The 18,666-nt window shown below is 50.4% G+C and overlaps 1 protein-coding gene across 2 annotated transcripts in view; it reads right to left on the bottom strand.

Moving 5' to 3' along the window:
* The window catches only part of KIF2C (kinesin family member 2C), a 1,247,488-nt gene that overhangs the window by 163,868 nt on the left and 1,064,954 nt on the right, over positions 1-18,666 (bottom strand). For both annotated transcript variants that reach the window (XM_086952306.1, XM_086952307.1), the window contains one exon: positions 12,319-12,430. In XM_086952306.1, coding sequence (XP_086808432.1) covers positions 12,319-12,430 — 112 coding nt within the window. The remainder of the gene's footprint in view (positions 1-12,318; positions 12,431-18,666) is intronic.

Genomic DNA, 18,666 nt, shown 5'->3' with positions numbered 1-18,666 from the left:
CGACGTCGTGATCAGACGATAGGCACCAGACTATCTCCTTGTAGATCTGAAATAGACATGTGTCCTCCGTACTCCCTACAGGGCTTGAACCCGGACTTCCTCGACAACATCCTTCAAAAGGAACAAGAAGACCAGAAATACAAGCAGAAACACAAAGTAGCAAGTGAACCCACAGAGAGTCCAAGAAAAACCGTTAGCGTTGATGGCGCAGAAAAAAGGGAACTGACGTCATCACGCCGACTAGGCTCTCTTATGGCTCCAGTGACGTCAGCGGAGTCGCGGGCGGAGCCAGGCTTCTGTGACGTCGTCCTCGTGGAGAGCTACAAAAAAATTGCGAATGCTGCTGGCGCAGAGGATATTCACAAGGTGAGAAATCCACTGGCAGAGGTATCCATCAGAAAACTTACCAGTGTTATCTAGGCGCCTGCCTTCCCTATCAGGAGGTATGGGTGCCGATGGGTTTTTGGATTTTCGCTGAGCTTCCTGGGAAATAATTGAATCCAGTTTGGGATTACCCACCAAACAGGCTGGGGCATTCTCTGGCCTTGTATTTCTTCTCCAACCTGGATAGTACTGGTGTCACTGTTGCTGGTGTTTTCATGACCTTGAGTCCTTCCTCCCATACATGACCTATAATCAGAATAGCCCTCACTTATTTCCTATAAGGCTATTTAAAATAATAAGAAACAGTCTGTTTGGGTAGTCCGCATAGGCAGCTCATATCTTTTTGCAGCGCTCCAACAAGTTATGAAAACCACCAATATCCTCTGGTGGGGAGTCAACAGGTACCGGAGAAGGAGAAGGCAGGGCAATGAGGTAGCCGTCCCATTCTCCATTTGGATCTCTAAGCTCTCCTTCCTGATCATCATCCGTAGAACCCAGCTCTTGAGGGATTGATGGAGGTGATCTCTATAAGGGTTCCGCCAACACAGCTTGAAACCTCTTTGGAGTAGACGGGATAGAGCGTGGAGGAGGAACTACTGATGGTATTTCCTGAGGTACAGAAGTTGGTAGAAATCTCTTCCTGCAGTCAGCCAACATGAACTGTGGGTCCGTTAATAATGAAAACAGCATGCAAAATACCTCCTTCTGATAATCCTGATGGCATTGTTCCGGAGGAGTATAACCTTGATATGTTATGTTATGTTAGGTTAGGTTTATTTATAAGGCGCACAGATGCTCCAGCAAAGGAGCGTCCTGGCGCCCGACAAGGTAGCAACACAACATAACTGATCAGAACAGAGCAGGGAAAATTCAGGGAACCAGAAAAGTTTTTAAGGCACGACGGAAAGAAAGCAAATTCCTAAGGGCACGAATCGCAGGGGGAAGAGAGTTCCACAACTTTGCGGCACGAATTCGAAATGAACGGCCGCCTGCCCTGCAGCGCTGGAAGCGGGGGACAACCGCAAGTTCTAAGTCCGACGATCTTAAAGCCCGGGTCGGAACATAGCGGGACAGAAGATTGGCAAGGATCATTGCAGGGGATCCCTTGAGGATTTTATAGGCTAAACAAAGGACATTAAACTGGATCCTTTGCGCAATCGGAAGCCAATGCAGCGTACGCAAGGTATTAGCAGTAGGGCAAAATCTTTGAAGCCCCACCACGGCTCTCGCTGCAGCGGTCTGAACACGCTGTAAGCGGGTGATTTCCGATTGATTAAGGCCCGCTAACAGGGAACTGGCATAGTCAAGCCTTGAGATCACGGTTGCTTGAACCACAAGTTGCCTGGTGGTGGCGTCAAAAAATTTGAGTATGGGCCGCAGTCCGCGTAGAATACCAAAACAGCAGGCCGCCGTGCGTTTGGTGTGACAGACAAAAGAAAGCGTTGGATCGAGCCAGACCAAGATTTTTTAACTCGACGACCGGGGTTGGCGTAGGTCCCAGGTCCGCCGGCCACCACCTGTCTCCCCAGAGTTTCGTTTGTTTGCCAAAAACCATCACCTCCGTTTTGCTGGCGTTCAGCTGGAGACAATTGGATGTCATCCAGCTGGCGACCGCCCGTAGTTCTTTCTGGAATCTGGGGGTACTGTATTCTTCCCCAAAATCATCCTCCTGACACTTAACGTGCAGCTGTAACGGGCTACTCGTATCGCCATATGGCCCATCCTCATCTTCCTCAGAATCCTGCTCTTCCCACAGGTGAGATGGCAAAGAGGTGCAAACCTTGCTAAGTGACGTAATTTCAGGTGTAATTGTCCTTCTCGTCTTCTCTGTTCTGGCTGGTGTTTTTTCCCTAATCGCCGGGCCGGTCGTCGAAGCTGCAGCCGTCGGCGGTGAGTTGGAAACCATAGTCGATGGCCTAACCGCCAAAGTAGTCGTTACCGTCGCTATTGACCCCGCCATCGACGATACCGATGCGATACCATAGTCGACGGTGACAAAAACTTTGTTGACGGAGACCCCAAGTCCGCCATCGACACTAATGCTTTCTTTGGCAACAGGCGAACTTCAATCTTCGTCGAGGACAGAAGTGGTTTCTTAGTCGACGGTACCACAGATGTAGATTTAGTCTGCATGTTTACTTCAGGAGGCACTGAAGAGGGCTTTTTGAAGGAGTGCCGGACATGAGGGGTGTCCTAGGTGGCTCAGAACTCCCATTTCTTGCTTGTTTATCCCCTGAAGCATGTCCCTTCCTCCTTTTTAAGATTTTAAGGATATTTTGAGGGACTGCGCCCATGAGACCATTGAGAGGGCTTTTTTTGGACGCTCCCCATATGACTGGGCAGGAGGTGGTGATCTCTTATGGGACCTCCTGGAAGCAGAAGAAGAGGATGCCTGATCACTGTCTTCAGAAACCTAAAGCCAGAAAAGAAGAGATTTCTAATGAAGTGGTTTCAGAAAGCATCCCCCGCAATCCCTTAAAGGATTGCAAGGTATGTTGTACCTTTTCAAGTAAAACCTTGCCTGATGTTCTTTATATAGGCAATAAATACAGTCCTCATGAAGGTCATCAGTATAAAGCCTTTACTTCGAGCAGGTAGCACAGGCTCTAAACAGCCCCTTTTTCTGCTTTCCTGACATAATTGTGCCTGAGTGATGACAAACCAGCACTGAAGAGGGATCCTGTAAATGTAGAAATTAAGCCTAGCATTTTTTTAATTCACTTACAAGAGAAAACTGAGCAAAGCACAGAGGAGACTCCTTAGCATAACATCCGGTATAAAATCTGAAGGTCTAAGGTTCTCCCAAGGGTGTTGCAGAGGAGGAAGGGTCCTGATTGGTTCAAGAAATATTTTATCTCATTTACAAAACGTGAGTTAGGTGTGACAAAACTGAAATGGACCTAGGCCTACTTTCTGCTTTGTATTGATCTAGCATGGCTTTTTTGATGTACCGGGGACTCCCATCTCGATGACCGGGCATGATTCAAGCATGTGAATCTATGAAAGTTCCAATACTGGAGTAAGGGGCGTTATCCCGAAACCTGTCCTATCATTCTTGTTTCAGGTCCAGGGAAGACCTAGCATGGCAGTTCGGGCTCGACAGTTCCCATGGGGAACAGGGTCAAGGCTGATTTGCATATGGCTGGGTCTAAATTGGAATGGCGTGCATAAAAAACAATGGTTTTAACCCAGATCTGATACTGGGAGGGAGAGGGGGTATTCTTGCATTTAACCTTCAGATCAACTAAAGGCCACCCCTGAATAAAGCCCTGGGGGTTTCACGATGGGCAAATATAGTAATTTATAACCCTTTTACATTACTTCTTCTCTCCGTGCAGTGCGTGACAAGGGTTTAAGCTAAAATGTTATGAAAGGATTGCACTAACAGGAATGAGGCATTAGACCACACTCTTCAACCTGCTCTGATATTGGCAGTGTTTTTTTTCACTTGTGTAGTTTCCAGTGGCATATATTTTTGTATGTGACATAAATGCCCTTCTTAATAGGTCTTTCCTAGATCTGGTCTTTTGTTTATTTTTTTTTATATTACAGTACCCCCAAGTGAAAAGGAAAAATACAAGTATTTCCCAGCAATTAATGCATGATTTTGACATTTAATGAGTGCTGAAAAGTGTAAGATTGCAGGGCAAACATATTGGGGATCATGGTCTTGATAAAAGCCACAGACCACTTTTACGGACCTTTATAAGGCTCTAACTTGTCAACTTATGTGATGCAGCAGACAAACACATTCTGGCATAAAGTTATGTTTTCATCATCTTGCAGGCCAACATGCAATGAAGAATACCTAGGAAGGAGTCAGAAACGTTTAACCTTTAATTTGGGTCCAACACCCCCTCCTTTCCAAAAAGAAATCCTGAATAAAGGGGAGCCCATTCACGAGTGTAAGCTTTTGATTTATGTCGGGGGGGGGGGGGGGGGGGGGGGGGGGGGGGGGGTTTAGGAAGCATGACACCAAGGTTGGTGTGTGAGTCCTTGCCTTACAGCTTATACCCTAGGACATGGACACTTGTTTCCCCATTATCTGGGCAATACCCCCCATTGTTTGGATTGGGATATTAGCACAAGTTACTACTTGTGTAACGATATATCTGTAAGAGACATTAGTTAGTGATAGATTCCTTACCTTAGAATATCCCCGGGCGTCAGACTGGATCCGGAAAATTTTGCGTAGCAGTACCCTTGCGCGTCGGTAGGCGTCGTCTGCGGCTCCGCGTCCGTCGTCGGCGCCGTGATGACGTCGTCGGAGTACTTAGACGCCGCCTCCGCGTGCTGACGTCAGTTCTTAGCCACAGCTTTTCCGCGCCAGAAGCGCAGAGCCATGACAAAAACCGACACTGGTGCCAAGAAACTAGGGCCCTGAAAGGGGATGACCTTAACCCTAGATATCGGTTCGCAGAACGGGGAGGATGGGTGGGTCGGTAAGGAATCTATCACTAACTAATGTCTCTTACAGATATATCGTTACACAAGTAGTAACTTGTGCATCTGAAAGAGACACGTTAGTGATAGATTCCTTACCTTAGAATAGATACCCCAGCAATACCATCCCCGTGGTGGTGGGTCTGCGAACCAATATTTACACCAGAAAGTCCTGGAGAACGGAACGGCCAAAGTAGCCATCCCTCCGGACTTGACTGTCCAGGCAGTAGTGCCTCGCAAACTGTGCAACGAAGCCCACGTAGCAGCCTGGCAAATGTCTTGCAAGGGCACACCTCGGCCCAATGCAGTTGTAGTGGCCGTGGCTCGAGTGGAATGAGCCCGAAGCCCAACAGGTGGTCCCTTCTTAGCCAAGGAGTAACACGCCTGGATGTACATGATAATCCATCGAGAAATGGTCCTCTTGTGCACCGCTTTCCCTTTCTTAGCGCCCGCGTACCCAACAAAGAGTTGATCATCCACCCGGAACTGGCGTGTGCGATCCAGATAGAACGAGAGCGCACGTTTTGGGTCCAGACGGTGGAGCCTCTCCTCCTCTCTCGAGGAGTGCGGAGGCGGAAAGAAGGTGGGCAATGTGATGGACTGCCCCATGTGGAAGGCCGTGACCACCTTAGGCAAGAAGGAGGGCCTAGTCCTCAAAACAACCTTGTCCGGATGGACTGAAAGGAAAGGAGGTTTACAAGAGAGGGCCTGGAGCTCACTCACTCTCCTGGCAGAGGTGATGGCTACCAGGAAGGCAGTTTTCAACAAAAGAAGGCGAAGTGGACAGTTATGAAGCGGCTCAGGGAAATGTTAGAACCAGGTTCAAGTCCCACTGAGGCATCACAAAACGAACAGGAGGAAAGGTATGAGTGATGCCTTTCAGAAATCTGTTTACTATAGGGGACTTGAACAAAGAAGGTTGGTCAGGCAGCCTCAGAAAGGCTGAAAGAGCCGAAAGATAGCCCTTGATAGTGCCCAGAGCAGAGCCCTGCTGGGCAAGAGAAAGAAGGAAGAGAAGAATCTCAGAGAGAGGGGCATTGAGAGGATCCACAGCCTTTGCTGTGCACCATGCCACAAATCTGTTCCACCTACAGGCGTATACCGTTTTTGTTGAGTGACGCCTGGCTGCCAGAATGATGTTGCAAACTTCAGGAGGCAAGTCAAATGGCCTCAACTGTCGCCGCTCAATCTCCATGCATGGAGGTGGAGACTGGACAGGTTCGGTTGGAGGACCGTCCCCTGCTGCTGCGACAGAAGGTCCTCCTGAAGAGGCAGACGAACCGGGGGATCGACTGACATACTGAGTAGCTCGGGATACCAGTACCTTCGTGCCCAGTCCGGAGCCACAAGGATTTATTTATTTATTTATTTATTTCTAAATTTCTAAAGCGCGAACAAATACCACAAGTGGTGTCTCGGCGCTGGGCAGAACAGAGAGGCACATCCTGTGCATTATTGAGTGAATAACCATGTCTTCACTTGCCTTCTGAAGAGCAACAGTGAGGCGCTGGTTTTTATGTGATGGGGCAAGGAGTTCCAGAGCCTCGAGGCGGCCACCAAGAAGCGTCTGTCTCCCCAGGTGACTGTTCTCACTCGTTGAATGCATAGTGATGCGGAAGAGGCTGATCTTAGCGCTCTATTGGGAACGTACAGCTGCAGTGATTCCCTAAAAAAGTCGGGTCCTTGGTTATTCAGTGCCCTGTATATAATACACAGAGCCTTGAATTTTGTTCTCTTTTTTTATTGGGAGCCAGTGTAGTTGGTAAACTACTGATGAGATCGGTGCAAACTTGGGAGTTCTGGTTAAGATTCGCTCTGCGGCGTTCTGCACCATTTGTAGCTTTTTGAGGACCTGCTCCTGAGCATTCAGCAGAAGCCCATTACAGTAGTCCACCTTGGATAGCACCAAGGAGGACATCAGGGTTTTCCCTGCGGATAGTGGAAGGTAGGGTAGTAGCTTTTTCACTTTCCGTAGCGTGAAGAAGGAAGAGGAGACTACTGCGTTGGCGTGATTAGTGAAGCTCAGTTTGTTGTCGAACAACACTCCTAGGTTTCTAACCTTTGAGACTGGGATAGGTGGGTTGCCCGGTCGCGCTTGATCTTCAGCACTCTGGGCAGAAGAGGTATAGGCGGAAAGGCGTACAACAGACCGCAGCTCCACTCGCGACGAAAAGCGTCTTCGAGCGAGTGCCGCCTTGGAAATTCCAACGCGCAGAACTGATGACATTGCGCGTTCTCTTCGGTGGAGAATAGATCTAACCAAGGCTCTCCCCAACGCAGAAAGAGGCCTTGCGCCACGTCCGAGTTCAGACGCCATTGTTCGTCAGCCCTGGCGTTCAGAGAACCTGCCAGGTGTTGAACCACCAGAGTCACGCCCTGATGTTCCAGCCATTGCCAGAGGCGCAGAGCCTCCTGGCATAGGGTCCACGACCCCACACCGCCCTGTTTGTTGCAGTACCACATGGCGGTGGTGTTGTCCGTGAACACCTGCACTGCACTCCCTCGGACAGACGGGAGGAATGCTTTCAGTGCCAGACGAATCGCCCGCAGCTCCAACAGATTGATATGGAGCCGGGATTCCGCCGGAGACCAGAGTCCTCTGATCTCCGCCTCTCCCAAGTGGCCACCCCAGCCCTGGAGGGACGCGTCCGTCACAACTACGTGCTCCGGTTGGGGAAGGGAGAGGGATCTGCCGTTGACCCAATCGCGGTCCGTGAGCCACCACTGCAGCTGTCTCGCAGTGCCCTCCGAGATCAGGACATGGTCGGAAAGGTTGCCCCGGTGCTGGGCCCACTGAAACTTCGGGTCCCACTGCAGAGCCCGCATCCGCCACCGTGCGTGATGCACCAGAAGGATGCAGGAGGCCATCAGCCCCAGAAGCCGCAGCGTCAGCCTGACCGAAACCCGGGATAACGGCCTGAAGATCGGAATCAGGGCCTGAATATCCCGGACTCGCTGTTCGGGCGTGTAAACCCGAAACTGCGCCGAGTCGAGAACAGCTCCGATGAAAAGGAGCTTTTGAGAGGGGCACAGGTGTGACTTCGGCACATTGATGGAAAATCCCAGCCTGTGCAGGAGATCCGCCGTAGTCTGGAGGTGGGTGACGACTGCCTGGGGCGAGCCCGCCTTCAACAACCAGTCGTCGAGGTAGGGGAAGACTGAAACCCCTAACCTGCGCAGATGAGCTGCGACCACCGCCATCACCTTCGTGAACACCCGTGGGGCGCTGGTAAGGCCGAAGGGGAGCACGGTAAACTGAAAGTGCTCGAGGCCTACGGTGAACCGCAGGTAACGCCGGTGGGCCGGCAGGACGGGGATGTGGAAATACGCATCCTGCAAGTCCAACGCTACCATCCAGTCTCCTGGGTCTAGGGCAGCCAAGACCTGAGCCAGTGTCAGCATTTTGAACTTCTCCTTCCGGAGGAAGCCGTTGACGTTCCTCAGATCCAAGATAGGGCGTAGGCCACCTTTGCCCTTCTTGGGTACCAGGAAGTAGTGGGAGTAGCAACCACCACCTACTTCTGGCCCAGGAACGCGCTCGATGGCCCCCTTGGCCAAGAGGGCCAAAACTTCCTCCTGCAGGAGCCGCAAATGATCCCCCGATACGCGGTGGTGTTGCGGTGGCTTGGCTTGAGGGGTCGTCTCGAAGGGGAGGGAGTAGCCCCTTCGGACGATCTGCAGCACCCACCTGTCCGAAGTGACTGTGCGCCAGTGAGAGTGGTGATGGCGAGCCCTGCCCCCCACTGGCGTCACATGGGCCGAAAAGCACGGACTAGGAGGGTTTAGAGGCGGATGCTGCGGGGGCAGGTGTGGACTGGTTCCGCTTGCCTCCCCGACCGCCTCCACGGCGGTTTCCGCGGCCGCCGCCGCGCTGGATGACAGTTTGCGGCGAGTGGCTGGCGGCACGTGTGGGGACGCCCCTCCCGCCGTGGCCACGAAAGGAGCGAAAAGCACCCACTTGCTGGCGCGGGGCCGAGAGGCCCAAGGACTTGGCCGTAGCCCTGGAGTCCTTAAAGCGCTCGAGCGCGTGGTCTGCCTTGTCGACAAAGAGGCGACGGCCATCGAACGGCATGTCCATGAGGGTATTCTGGACATCAGCCGAGAAGTTGGCGGATCTGAGCCAGGCGTGGCGTCGAATCGCCACCGTCGTAGCCATCGCTCTGCCCAGCGAGTCAGTTGTATCCAGTCCGCACCTGATCGAATATTTCGCTGCGTCCCGGCCCTCCACTAGGGCTTGGCCGAGTTTGGCCCGTACCTCCAACGGACACTCTGGCAGCAATTCCGCCACCGTTTCCCATATAGAATGGGTGTAACGGCCCAAGAGGCATGCAGTGTTGGAAGACCGCAGTCCTAAGCTAAGGGACGAGAATACCTTTTTGCCAAAGGCCTCGTACCTCTTGGATTCCCGGTCAGGGGGAGCCGACGGGAAGGCGGTCTGGGAGTTAGAGGCCTGGATAACCAGACTCTCAGGGGTGGGGTGGGTGGACAGGAAACATGGGTCGCCCGGAGCCGGGCGGTGGCCACGTTCCTATCTACAGGCGAACCTGTAGCGGGCCTGGACCAAGTGCCCAAAAGAAAGTCCGACAAGGCCTCATTAAACGGCAGCAGAGGCTCCATGGAGCATGACTGCGGCTTAAGGACCTCAGTGAGGAGGTTAGTCCTCACGGCCGCGACGGGGAGCTCAAGGCCCAAAGCCTTAGCAGCCGTCATCAACACCACACCATATGTCGCGCCCTCCTCCGAAGCCACGGAAGGAGGAGAGACAAATCCAGTGTCTGGAGAGGTGTCCAGGCCACTGGCCTCCCCAAGGTCTCCTGTCCAGTCCATGTTAGACTGACATTCCCCTGTCAGAGGGTCCTCAGACCCCTCCCAATCCTCCTCTTCCCCACCTCCTGAGACTCGGGTCGTAAGTGAATGATGATGGTTCATAGGGATGGAAATCCCCGAACGGCGTCGAGATCGGCGCCGACAGGCGCCGTCCCGACGCCGGAACCCATACAGAGGAGGCATTGGGGACGGCGTCGGCCGAGGCCGACACCGGAGGGGACACCACACGGACCGACCCCGGGGGGGTCGTAAGGTCCACCGGGGACGGTCCAGCGCCCGACGAGGGCCGAACGGCACCCTGCGGCGTCGGGCCCGGAGGCACCGACGACGCCGGGACCGCTGAACCCTGCGGCGCCGAGCCAGAGGGCAGCGGCGGCGTCGGGATCATGGAGCCCTGCGGCGCCGGCACCGAAGACGCAGGCGGCGTCGGGGCCGAAGCACCCGACGGCGTCGGGGTCGCATCCCCCGACCCACTAGGGCCCCCAGACGGGTTCACTGGGCCCGAAGGCACCGCGGAACCCGTCTGAGAAGAAAGGGACCTCATGGCCATGAGGAAGCGCTCTATCTCCTCCGGCGTCGCGTTCAGCCCAGGGACCGGGGGTATGGAGCCGAACGCGGCGCCCGCGACTCCTGAGGAGCCGCGTGGGCGGTGTCACCCGAACCCCCGGCCGCATCGCGCGAGCGTCGGGGGGAGTCGGAAGAGCGATGATGTCTCTTCGACTTCTTATGCTTCTTACCTGACGACTTGGACCCGGAGGAGTGGCGCCGACTCCCGGAGCTGTGACGGCTCCGCCCCCGCGACCTGTCCCTCGACCTCCCGTGGGACCGGGACCGGGACCTCACACGGCGCGGGGCCGACTGGCGGATCTCGAGTCGCCTGCGGGACCACTCCCGCCTGGCCTTCCTCGAGAGGGCCCGACAGTCGGAGCAGGCCTCGTCGTCATGGTCGACGCCTAAACACGTCAGGCACAGGCGGTGCGGATCCGTAATCGACATGAGGCGTTCGCACCCGTCGCAGTGCTTGAAGCCGGGCATCCCTACAGGCACCGTCGGAGTCGTGAAGACTTCGAAATAGATCAAAAAGATCCAAAAAGTTAGTCAAAAAATGACTAGGGAACTGCTTTTTCCAGATCTGCGCTGGCTGGCGCGGAAAAAAGAAGAACTGACGTCAGCACGCGGAGGCGGCGTCTAAGTACTCCGACGACGTCATCACGGCGCCCACGACGCCGACGACGGATGCGGAGCCGCAGACGACGCCTACCGACGCGCAAGGGTACTGCTACGCTGTGGAGAAGTGTGGCTCAGGGGTTAGAGGCGGCAGACCCGGAATCTGAGATCGGTCCTGGACCAGGGTTCAATTCCCCGCCCTGGCGGATCTTGGGCTAAAATTCCACGGACTCGATAATTCTCGTCCCGGTGCCTCCTCAACTCTCGGGTTCACACTCTGCGACTCTGGGCAATAGCTTGCTTAATCTCCACAACGGCCCCTCGCGGCGGGATGCCTGACTTTCACCCTGTGGACACCCTGTCGGGGCTTCTCACAGGGGAATATCAGGACGGGTTCCCTAGGCAAGCGCCAGGATACCCTTGTGGTGACAGGTTGCGCTATATAAGTATACCTACATTTACATTTACATTTACGCAAAATTTTCCGGATCCAGTCTGACGCCTGGGGATATTCCAAGGTAAGGAATCTATCACTAACTAGTGTCTCTTTCAGATACTTAAATTACTGTATCACCTATCTTTTGTTCCCTTGATGACCCAGGTAGTTGGGGGTGCAGAGGGGGAACGGGATGAGTGCTTTAAAAATGAAAAAACACCAGCTGTTGTGTCCTTATTAAACATTACTTCAGTTGTTCAAAAAAGGTATGCAGGTGTAGACAATCTATGAAACTCGAGTAGGCTATTTTTGGGGACAAGGACAGCTGAGGGAAAGAAGGGGTTGGGGATATTGATGCAGAGAAACTCTAAAAATACTATTGTATGTTACATTATTTTCTGCTGTTCTACCTACTGATATAGTTGCTTCCATCTTGTTTATTTTTAAAACTGCTATTCATATCATATGTGCACTAGGATAGGATTTTGATTTATGAACCTTGAAATTCTGCTCCTAGCTTCCCACTGTTCTTTATGTTTTTTTCTCATGAAGAAAGAGGGTTTGGGTTCCACTAATTATTCCTGAGAGTCTCACAGGAGACTACCCAATAGGCACTTAATTCAGGTCATTCTCCGTTATTTGCAGTCCATTCGGTTCGCAGTTTCATATTTGAACATTAATTCCTTGGTACCAGAGGGTCTAGGAAACCTTTTCTAAGCCATGTCTGGATAGAGATCCAGAAAATGTGTCGGTTCTGTCCCATCAAATAAATGCTTCAATTGCAGAAGGTGTGATCACATTATGTTCCAGAAAGCAGTACTATGCCTATAAAAGAGGACTGAAATGAAGTCATAACTAATTAGGGAGTTAATATCCTGATAAAATGTATGTTCACTCCACAACCCATTCCAAGGCTCAGTCTACCCTCATTCATGTTCATCATTAGAAATTATTTTAAAGATCAATTTTTTAATGAACTTTAAATGAATGGAATACAGAATTTCCAAACCCAATTATGCTACTAGCAAAATTACTTCGGCATGGACTTCAGTGCTACATACCTCTGCAAACTGATATTCATTTACACTGACATCGGATTCCTCAATATCTTCAGTCTCCATGTGATTCCCAGTCTCATTATTTCCTTCATCATGAGGGCTAAGCTCTTTAACTCTGAAAATGGGAAAATATTTTTACTGAACCACTGAGAATTAGATTAACTTTGTTACAGCAACTGAATCTTGCATCTCTGCATGTACACTTTTCTTAGCCTCCATTTAAAAAAAAACATATTTTCTACTTAAAACAACCTGGCCCCTCACATCAACACATGGTCCCTTAAGATGTAATTATCTGCATCAACTATACTACAACCTTTCCACTGCCACACACATGCAAACAGACTAGGATAGCAATGTCCTGTTCATTTTTAACTCAACATTTTTGGATACCACCTCATTGATTTCAAATGAGTTTTTTCAAACTCATAATGCCAGCCACTGCAGTAGCCGGTTATATCTGTATGGATTGGGGGGGGTAAGGGGTTGGGTGAAGAGTCCAAATGGCACCTGCCAACAGGTGGAAAAGACATTGTTTTCAACACAGGAAAAAACAGATTACTTACCTGTAACAAATTCAAGCCTCTACCAGTCAAGAAGGTGGGAACCTGTAGCCACATAAAAGTGCATTACAGAACAGTAATAAGACAGATGAACCAACAATCAATGTAGTACATCACTCACATAACAAATGACCCAGATCTCAACCAATGAGGTGGTAGCGCTAAACTCTTCTAATCCTAGAGGCCACAGCTCAGATACCAAAGAACATGACTGCATGAAAATAGAAACTGGTTGCCTCGGAGGAGAGGTCCTTGATGAATAAGTACTGCCTTGTGAATGTGATAGTTCTGGTTAGCCACCCTACAGATGCCTACCAATTGGACTCAAGCATACAGAAAACCACTGCCACATCTAATATGAAGTCTCTCCTGATTCTTTAAAAAAAACTATTGCTTGTTTTACTACGACAAAATGCAGAGTGTAGCCACAATGCACATGACAATACTTCATTTGAAAGGGTACTACCAATATTAGGGTGACAAAAAAGGGAAAAAGTTGTGTGGTCACTTAAAATAACTAGTTATAATTAAATAGCATCAATGACCTCCAGTAAAGTTCAAAGAATACCTGCTGTGTTTCTCCCCCCCCCCCCCCCCCCTTGCATTTTCGAACAGTCCAAGGTCTGTTCAAGTGCCAGAAGGTACTTTAGGGATTAAAGTCAGATTAGGACGCAGAATGACTAGTGAACTTCAAATAGGTTTTTTATTTTTGAACGTTTGTACCTCAGGTTCTTATGGTTGATGTTAGGGATAGATGAGCAATTATCAAAGACATGCATTTCAAGTCTGTTGTATGTATGGGTAACGTGCTTTCTGGTTGATACTATATCTAACAGTAGACTGCAGGTAGCCCAGAATACAGCAGCGCGATTGGACCTTAATGTCCCTTCTTGGACTCCTTCCCGTCCGCTTCTCTCTCAGCTCCATTGGCTGCCAATACCCCAGCGAGTAAAATTTAAAGTTTGCTACACTATTCATAAGGCGGTATTAAATCTAGGTCCCACCTATCTCTGAGAAATTTACACTTTACCTACCTCTTAGGTCTCTCCGTTCAAGTTCCAAACATTATCTTGTGGTTCCCAGTTTGAGAAAGGCCAGACTCCTATCTTGGCCCAGATACTGGAATGAGCTCCCTCCGCACTTGAGACAATGTTCAGACCACCTAAAGTTTAGGAAGCGGCTCAAACAACGATTTTCTTTCTCTGATTCAGTTGCAGTAGCACTTCGATGCCTATGCCACCCGTCCGAAGCTCAGATACCCCTTTGGGGCTCGATTCAGGCGCTATATAAACAAATAAATAAATAACAGTAAATTCTTCACCTTTTGAATTACCCTAGGTGCCAGACTGGATCTAGAAGCTTTCAAAAATTACTACCTCATGCCAATAGGTTGTGCCATGGCACTATGAAGCAGCTTTAACCTAACTAATGACAAAGAAGGAGCCTCCACTGGGACTGCAAGCCCATTCCTCCAGTGCAACGGCAGCTACCACTGCTTTGGGGCGAGGCGTACTCATTAATTAAATTGTCAGGCAGCTACGTGGGCATCGCTGCACATGTTCACCAAACACTACTGCCTGGACAGCCAAGTCCGGAGAGACTGCATCTATGGCCATTCTGTTCTGCAGGACTTTCTGGTGTGAACTTAGTTCGCAAACCCACCTCCGGGGTTGGAAGTGCTGGGGTATCTATTTTAACAAACTTTATTTCAGCTGATCAACTTACTTCCCTTCGGTAGCGATATATCTGTAAGAAACCTAGGTTATAGATTACTTACCCTGCCACCAAGATTTGTAAGTGCTTTACTAACCTTCAAGCTAATATTTTTTGCGAGAGGACAAAATGCTAGGAATGTCGTTCATCAGGTCCGTAGCAAATCGTAATATACAAGACAATCCATCTGGAAAAGGTCTATTTTTTGCACTGCTCTTCATTTTTCCATTCACCAGAACCCCAGATACAGCTAATCATCCACTTGATGGTCCTTGGGCAATCAATAAAAAAAGATTAGAACTTTCTTCAGGTTTAGACTATGGAGTCTCTTCCTCCCAATAGTTGTACTGCTTTTCCACACCGGGAGGTGTACTTAGCTACTGGCATTCTTCGCCCCATCTCCTAGGCAATAGCCTGTCTGGGAAGATCGTACAGTGATTTGACAAAGTCCTTGTAGCTCACTCATGTGACAAACTGACCTCACAATGAAGAACAAAGTCTTCAATGTCAGCTGTATCAGATGGCAACCGTGCACAGGCTAAAATGGGGTGCACATCAAGAAGAACAAGTTACTGTCCTTCGGTAACAATATATCGGTCAGAAATATAGGTTAGTTATAGATTCCTTACCTTCAAATTACCCCCAGGCATCAGAGAGGATCCAGAGAATTTGTCAGCAGTGTCGGAAGGTGGCAGGGGTCGACTCCGCATTAGTCGTTGGTGTCATAGTCGCTGGGATTACATCGGAGTAGCTACATAGACGCCGCCCTCGCACGCGGATGTCCGTTCTGTACACAACTTTCCACACCAGAAGCGCAGAGCCTTACAAGACACTGACCCAGGTGCACAAAATTAGGGCCCTGAAAGGAAGTCCTTAACCCAAGAAGTCAGTTCACAGAACGGGGAGGAATGGTAGGGCGGTAAATAATCTATAACCTAGGTTTCTTACAGATATATTGCTACCGAAGGGAAGTAAGTTGATCAGCTGAAATAAACAGTTTGTTAAAATAGATACCCCAGCACTTCCAACCCCGGAGGTGGGTTTGCGAACTAAGTTCACACCAGAAAGTCCTGCAGAACAGAATGGCCATAGAAGCAGTCTCTCCGGACTTGGCTGTCCAGGCAGTAGTGTTTGGTGAACATGTGCAGCGATGCCCACGTAGCTGCCTGACAGATGTCATTAATGAGGACGCCTCGCCCCAAAGCAGTGGTAGCTGCCGTTGCACTGGAGGAATGGGCTTGCAGTCCCAGTGGAGGCTCCTTCTTTGTCAAAGTATAGCAGGCTTTGATGCACAGAACGACCCACCTAGAGATGGTCTGTTAGTGTATGGCCAGACCTTTCTTAGCGCCCATGTAACTAACAGAGCTGGCCGTCCACTCGGAATTGTTTGGTGCAATCCAAGTAGAAGGAAAGCGCATGTTTCTTCTTTTCAAGGATGCGGAAAGAAGGTGGGCAAAGTGATGGTTTGGCCAATGTGGAAAGAAGTAACCACCTTGGGAAGAAAGGAAGTTCTAGTTCGGAGAAAGACCTAGTCCAGATGAAGAGCCAGAAAGGGAGGCTTGGAAGAAAGCATGTAGCTTCATCAACCTGGGTGCAGAGGTGATGGCCACCAGAAAGGCAGTTTAAGTTAGAAGCCTGAGAGGACAGTTATATAGCGGGCTCAAAGGGAGCGCACATAAGATATGTAAGAACCAAGTTAAAGTCCCACTGGGGTATTACGAAGGGAACAGGAGGAAAAAGGTGAGTAATGCCCTTAAGGAAACTATTTACAACAGGGGATTTGAAAAGAGAAGGCTGATCCGGAAGCCTAAGGAAGGCTGAAATGGCAGAGGAACAAGTTAAATACCTCCGGTAACGCTTTTTCTGGTGGATACAGTATCTGCCTGTGGATTCCTCACCTTGTGAATATCCTCTGCGCCAGCAGCATTCGGAAATTTTTTGTAGCTCTTCACGAGGACACAAGCATGGCTCCGCTCGCAACTCTGCTGACGTCACTAGAGTCATAAGAGAGCCTCATCTGCGTGATTATGTTAGTTCCGCCCTTTTTTTCTGTGCCTTTGAGGCACACGGTCAGACCGACACAAACCAATACACAAAGTGTGAAATCAATGTAGCAAAGCAAAAATAATTAAACACTTCCATTGAAAGTAACAGACATAAATTAACACCATTGCAGGTATATAAGGGTGGACAACGGGAAGGCGGTGGGTCAGTGAGGAATCCACAGGCAGATGCTGTATCCACCAGAAAAAGCGTTACCGAAGGTAAGTAACTTGTTCTTCTGATGGATACATCTGCCAGTGGATTCCTCAACTTGTGAATAGAGTCCCACAGCAGTCCCCACTACCGGAGGAGGGTGTCCACCCTCCTATACTAAAAAGTCCTGTAGGACAGAACGCGCAAAGTGACCATCCCTCCTCACCTCGGAATCTAAGCAGTAATGCTTTGCGAAGGTGTGGAGGGAGGCCCAAGTTGCAGGTCTGCAAATGTCCTCCACAAGAACACCTCTAGACAAGGCAGATGTTGAAGATTTAGCTCTAGTAGAATGAGCCCTTATACCCGCTGGAGGACCCTTACCGGCCAAAGAGTAACAGATCTTGATGCACACGATAATCCACCTAGAAAGGGTACGCTTGTGCACCGCTCTGTGTGAGAAGTTGGCCTGATATATGATGCTCACTAGTTCTAGTGTTCACCTTGTATCAGTCCAAACAAACCTTATGGTGATTGGTTGTAAAGTCAACCTTATAGACCAGCTATCCTTGTAGCGTGGACAAGAGCACTCTTTAGGCTAAACTCTGAATGGCATGTGAAGCAAGCTGTTTTACCACATATAACCCCTTGAATACCAAATGAAAGGACACCACACAGGTTGTTATGAAAACAAACAGTTATTTATTAACTAACATACACCTCTGAACTCTTTATGAGGTCAGAGGGCTAAGCAAATGACAATACGAGTTCGCACAATATTTACAAGTGCGCCTTAGGGGCACGACAAACCATATACTAGAAACAATGGAATGCGAGGAAAGAAAATACTGTAAGGAGATCCAGAGGCTGGAGGATCGCTGGGACTACGATACAAACTAGGTAAGTAAGGAGCAGGAGGCCCACGGGACTCACGTGCAGAGTGGAAACTCTCACGCGAGATGCGTACCAACGTCTATGGATGCTACAGTTTAAAAAGTTACGGATTCCGGACGAACCCGACTGGATGGAGGGAAAACAGTGGACCTGGACACTAGGATAGTGAACACAGACTTCAGCACCTAGAAGCTTTAGTTACCTAACCCACAGGCTGCGGGTGCATAGGGCTGAAGTTGCGTCAGGTTTGCTGCGTTGATCCCGGTGATGCCTGAAACAAGGAGTTGCTGGCAGGCAGCCAGATGGAGGAGTCCGGTGGTTCCAAGGATTGAACTGGGAAAAAAAGTCCTGAAAGGGAAGGGGACAGAGTCTTGGTCACTAGCCAGTGACAGTGCTGGAACCAGGAGGGAACCAGATGCTGTCGCCGCGTTCAGGTGGAAGTAGGGTCGCTTCTCTTTGTAGCTGCGCGGACCAGGAGCTGTTCTTCATGACCAGGCTGGAGGCACGAGCTGTCCAAAGTAGTCTGCTGCTGTTGGCGGTGTTGGATCGTTGATCTGGTCAACAGGCCTTGGCTAATGCAAGCCACGCAGTGGAACAAAGATGGCGTCTGGTGCGGACCAGGAGGGTCCGGGGTGCTCCTCTTTTACAAGGGAGCAAGGGCCAGTCTGGGGGACCAGACCAGCGGTGGTGAAATCTTCGGATCGTCGTCTCAGAGGTCACCAGCCAGCCGGCAAGTGACCAGACAACAGGAAAGGCAGCAACCAGGCAAAAGGGCCCCACGCAGATCACGTGGATGCTGGGGGGCTGATCTTTGGTGCAGGAGCTGCGTCGGTGTGAGGCTTTTCAGACCCCAGTGCACTCACTCGAGGATCCCTGGGTGGTCGTGCTGGAAGCGCTGTGCAGGTTTCTCAAGATGGCCGTCTCCACGTTGCTCGTCGCACCCACGGGTCCCAGCTGTGCTGTGGATGTGGGTAGAGGTCAGAGGAGT

The sequence above is a fragment of the Lissotriton vulgaris genome, chromosome 1_1, assembly GCF_964263255.1.
Source record: "Lissotriton vulgaris chromosome 1_1, aLisVul1.2, whole genome shotgun sequence".
Taxonomy (NCBI): Eukaryota; Metazoa; Chordata; class Amphibia; order Caudata; family Salamandridae; genus Lissotriton; species Lissotriton vulgaris.
The sequence above is the reverse complement of the archived record's forward strand: the minus strand, read 5'-3'. Positions and strand labels throughout refer to the sequence as shown.